The sequence below is a fragment of the Mustela lutreola genome, chromosome 10, assembly GCF_030435805.1.
Source record: "Mustela lutreola isolate mMusLut2 chromosome 10, mMusLut2.pri, whole genome shotgun sequence".
Lineage (NCBI taxonomy): Eukaryota > Metazoa > Chordata > Mammalia > Carnivora > Mustelidae > Mustela > Mustela lutreola.
In genome coordinates this window covers 1,533,871-1,538,866 of record NC_081299.1, presented here as the reverse complement: position 1 = coordinate 1,538,866, position 4,996 = coordinate 1,533,871, and the positions used below count along the sequence as shown (strand labels likewise).

At 64.5% G+C, this 4,996-nt stretch overlaps 1 protein-coding gene across 1 annotated transcript; it reads right to left on the bottom strand.

Moving 5' to 3' along the window:
* Positions 1–524: 524 nt before the first annotated feature.
* Positions 525–1,960, bottom strand: ACTRT2 (actin related protein T2). The gene has a single exon (XM_059136610.1). The coding sequence runs from the start codon at positions 1,739–1,741 to the stop codon at positions 608–610; it is 1,134 nt and encodes a 377-aa protein (XP_058992593.1). The 5' UTR covers positions 1,742–1,960; the 3' UTR covers positions 525–607.
* Between the last annotated feature and the right edge of the window lie 3,036 nt (positions 1,961–4,996).

Sequence of the window (4,996 nt, the reverse complement as noted above, 5' to 3'; positions counted from 1 at the left end):
CCAGGCTTTCAGCATCTTTGCAAGAATCACAGTAATCTGGCAGGGGGTGTCGACGCTCCGTGACCCTCCGAGCGGCGGGGGCGGGGCTGCTGGCGGGTCTCGAACAGAGGACAGCTGCACCCCTGCCCGGCTCCGTCGGCTCAGGCTGCGGGCTCCGGCCTGCTTCGGGCTCCGGCCTCGTAAAAGCCACAAAAGCCGGACCATACTGAAGACCCACCGCCAGCTCTCTTGGCCCCCAGAGCAGGGAGCGCTCCTGTCGGTTCCTGTCCCTGACCAGGGCTGACTGTCCCAGACCACCCCAGACCCACGTTTTTTTAAACGGAGAGCCCAGGGCCCTGCGGGATCAAACTCAGGCCCCTGCTTTTGGGACCAACTCTGCAGATGGAAACAGCCTCGACTCCTAACCCAGGGCTTTCTAGGGACCAGGGGGTGGGGAAGCCCCTTAAAGGGGGTTCATGACCACGGTGGGAAATTCCTCCGGGGCCACCTAGAATAAAGAGCCCGACGTCATGACCAGAGGCTAAACACGATTTTGTCCTTTATTGAACACCCTGTCGGCACCGAGGGGCAAGCTCGCTGCCCACACCCACCCCTCGCCCTCAGCCCCTCAGAAGCACCTTCTCTGAACCACGGATGCCCCGAACTCTTTGAAATCGGCGGAGGTGACCCACATCTGCTTGAAGCTGCTCAGGGAGGTGACGATGGAGGCCCCGATCCACGTGGAGAACCACCTGTCCGGGGGGGCCGTGATCTTGATGGGGGTCCCTTTGGAAGCGAGCTGCTCCAGCTCCCTCAGAAGACGGTCGTCGAGGCCCTGGAACAGAGTGGTGCCCCCGGACAACACGATTTCCCCAAAAAGGGTCTTCTGGATGTCCGCATCACACTTGGTGATGCTGCAGGAGACCATCTTCGAGAGGCCCGGGTTCTGGACGCCCAGCTGCTCGGGCGCGAACAGGGCCTCGGGGGCCTGGTGCAGCTGGTCCCCGACGTAGATGACGTTCCCGTCCGGCAGCTTGTACTCTCTGAGGACCTCCTCCGGCCTCCGCGACATCTCCTTCTCGGGCTCCAGGGCCACGTAGCACAGCTTCTCCTTGATGTCGTCCACCAGGGCCTTGTCCAGCACGCACGGGAAGGGCCGCCCGCTCGCCAGCAGCAGCCGCGTGAGGTGCTCTGTGATGTCCCTTCCCGCCACGTAGAGCTTGGTGACGGCGTGAGGCAGGGAGTAGCCTTCGAAGATGGGGACGGTGCAAGTGACCCCGTCCCCGCTGTCCACCACCAGGCCCGTGACGCAGGCGGAGGCGTAGAGGGCCAGCACGGCCTGGTCCGACAGGTAGAAGGCGGGCACGTTGAAGTTCTCAAACATCATCGTGGCCATCTTCTCCCGGGCCTCCCTGGGGTTCAGGGAGGGCTCCGTCATGAGCACGGGCCGGTCGCCGGCCTTCACCCCTAGCTCCCACTCGAACAGGTGTTTGCAGAGCCTCTCCACGTCCTCCCAACGGGTGATCAGGCCCCGCTCGATGGGGTAGCGCAGCTGCAGGACCTCCCGCTTGTGCACGGCCTCTTCCCCCACGAAGTACTTCTTCTGGCTGGCCCCAGCCGAGGACATCTTGAACTTGGGGTACCCCACCACGGAGCTGATGACGTGGCGGGGCCCGATCTCTCCAGAGAGGCCCGCTTTGCAGAGCCCGGAGCCGTTGTCAAAAATCACAGCGGGAGACTCCAGCGCGTGCGGATTAAACATGCCTGCAGCGCCCTCGTCCTCTTCGGGCTTCCCCCAAACGCAGGCAGAACGCCGTCGGCCCACTTTGTGACGCAAGAGGCCTCTCTGGAAGCCCGGAGGGCGCAGGGTTCCGCTGCTCTGCGGCGACTCCCCGGCAGGCTAGCAGGCGGCCGGTCCGCGGGGGCCCTCCATCCTCGCCGCAGGTCTGCCCTGCTCTCAGGCAGCCCGGGGGGGGGGGGCGGCCACGGCCCTTTCAGGGGTGATGGTCCCACATGTAACAATCCAGCCAAGCAACAATTGTCCTCAGCCAGTGGCAGAGGGCCTTTGGGGCAGGGGGGCTCTGGGGCCCCGTCCTCCTTCCCAGGGGAGACTCCAAACGGCCCAGGGCAAACCAGGCCCACGGGCACTCTTGCGGGGCCTGGGGACTGAGGAGGGGCTTGGAACCCGGGGAAGCAGCCCGGCCCAGGCCCGCACGGAGGACTGGAGTCTGCTGAGTGTGGCGTCCCTTTGCTAAGAAGAGGGCCCGAGCCAGACACGGGTGCGGGTTGGAGGAACGTGTCCGCGAGCCACCACGGCAGGCGTCAGGATGTGTGGCCTCCCCCAGGTAGCCCTTGGGGATTTGTCTTCCCTGCACCCCACGAGCCCAGGCTCCCGTCCCACAGGACAGACGCAAAGCAGCATGCTCTCGGCCCGCAGGCTTCCCTCCAGGAAGGCCTGGCCCTGCTCTGGCTTGAGGTCAGAGCCCCTCGCTGCTCTCCCCAGCCTGGACGCGTTGGCACAGAGCGACAGGCAGTGATGCGTGGGGTGGAGGGCATGACCTCCGACGACGGGATCTGAGGTTCCCAGAGCGGGTCACCCCGTGTCTGTGGACCGTCACACGGTCAGCCACACGTACTGACACGGACTCAGAAATGACCAGGTCAAGGCGGAGCCCAGCAGCAAGGCGGCTCAGGCGCAAGGCTGCGGGTCAAGCCCAAGGAGCCAGGCAGAGGGCCACGCGGTGGGGCTCCCAGAGGCCCGGGCCAGCAGCCCTGAGCCCTGGAGGGAGGGGGTGGGCCTGGGGAACCCACGTTTACCTGATGACCCTCCCCTCCCGGCACATCCAGAATCCCCCTCGGGTCCAGCTCTGTCCCATCCCGAGAACCCAGAGAACCCCCACCTCCAGAACCCCCAGCCTCGTCCGCCGGGGTGTGTCCTGCTGACCGGTCTAAACCCAGCGGATAAAACAGCAGTGTTAGTAGTGTGGTGTGGACCCCCGGTGTAGGTGTGATCTGTACGTGCACTGTAGACAAGTGGCGGGTATGTGAGTTCATGGGCACATTCAGGGCTAAGCCCTGGGTAAGAATCAATAAAAACTTGGCCTTGGGGCGCCTGGGTGGCTCAGTGGGTTAAAGCCTCTGCCTTCAGCTCAGGTCATGATCCCAGGGTCTTGGGGTCGAGCCCCACATAGGGCTCTCTGCTCGGCAAGGGAGCCTGCTTCCTCCTCTCTCTCTGCCTGCCTCTCTGCCTGCTCGTGATCTCTGTCTGTCAAATAAATAAAATCTTTAAAAAATAAAAACTTGGCCTCGTTGGACATTTTCCTTGAAAGGACACCTCCAGGTGGATACTGAGTCCTGTGTGGGGCGGGATGAACCCCTGACGGAGTTGGCGCCGCCCCCAACGGTCGTCAGTGGGCCCCGTAGGGGATCCAGGATCTGGGGGCCCCGACATCCAGGGGATTGTGTCCCTGGCAGGCTGCTGACCAGGCGCTCAGTGGAAGGCGGTGTCTCGGGGTTCCAGCCTGCTGACATCACAAAAGGCCTGTGAATCTGGGGTCTCGGGAATTGCTAGAATTTTCTGATTGTCGCCAGACACTCCAGGCGGAACCAGGAGGAACACGCTCTCGGGATTTCTCAATGTTGGCCCCAACAGGGCCCACACGTCAGCTTCAGACCCCGGGTCACCACACATCAGTGGCACGTGGGTGTGTCCCCGTGGGCCGGGGCCGGCTGGGGGCATTGGGCGTTTTCAGGAGGGGCAGGGGAGGAGAAAAGGACCGAGGGTGAGGCACAGCTTAGATGGACCCGTGGGCGCGGGCGCCTTCTGTGGCCGCCGGGCTCCCTGTCGCTCTGACAACACACAATCGCCGCATCCTCCAAACCAGCAGCCTCTGACCCACTCACGCGCAGGTCACACAAGCACACGCCCACCCCCCGGCCCCTCCCTGAGCTCCCCAGACCACCTCCCCGGTCAGCCCCCCCGTTAGGTCCGGGACAGGTCTACCTGTGGCCAAACCTGGGTGGCTCTCCGTTCTGTGACCCCCGCCGGCCCCACACAAGCTGAGACCCTCAAGGACACAGCTGGGCCGGTGTCAGGCCAGTGGTTCCAGTAAAGCCACCTGAGCGTTTCCGGGACCACTTTCCCAAATGGGTTCCCTGTCCTCGCTGAGTCTGAGAGATGTGCTGCCCCTTGTCCAGGGCCTGGCACCGCCCAGCCCTGCCCACGACCCCGGGCGCTTATGGCTGTTGGGTGCTGTGTGCCGGTGGGGGCGGTGGTGGCCGGGGAGCCGCCCTCACTCTGCTCTTCTCTGCGCACTTCGAGACCCCCAGCCCGGAAGCGCCTTCCGCACCGCCTACGTGAGGTGGTGCTGGTTTCCAGCTCCCAGCCGGGGGCAGAGATTCCAGCCCGTGCTGCTCCGGCGCCTGGGAACCTCCTCTCTAGGCTGGTCTCCTCCTCACGTCTGAGGCCATCGTGGAAACAACCCCCCTCCCCGCCCGCCGTCCCTCCCACCGCCTGGGTCTGCAGGTCTGAGAGGCACAGCACGCCTCCTGCGCAGGTGTCCGCGGTGGGGCCCACAGCACCCTGGCCACGTCAGTCGAGGCGCTGCTCCACGTGGCTGAGCGTTGGCTGCAAGGTCGCGTTTGCTGTTAGCACAAGGACATCACCCCTCCTCAGGCTCCGGCTAGAAGCCCGTCAGAGGCTGCCCTGCCCCCACCCGGGGTCAGCCATGCCTCATAAATCGCTTGAATGAGTTTATGGGCGAACTAGCTGTAACTCCATCTCCCTCCGCAGGGCAAGCCTCGCCACCGCGGTGGTTCTGGAGGGCACTCGTTTCCGTCTGACACAGGAAGGCTCGCTCTTATTTCTGGTCCAGCAGTCATGCCCAACGGCAGCCCTCCCCAGCCCCCGCACGACCCCCGCCTGCCGTGCCCTTGGAGGAGCCCCAGCCCTTGGTGGGAGGTGCACAGCCCCTGGGCAGTCTCGGAAAGCTGCCAGGCATTTAGACGGGAGTAGGCA

Coding starts and splice junctions, on each gene's coding strand:
- ACTRT2 (XM_059136610.1), bottom strand. CDS start 1,741: ATGTTTAATCCGCACGCGCTGGAGTCTCCCGCTGTGATTTTTGACAAC.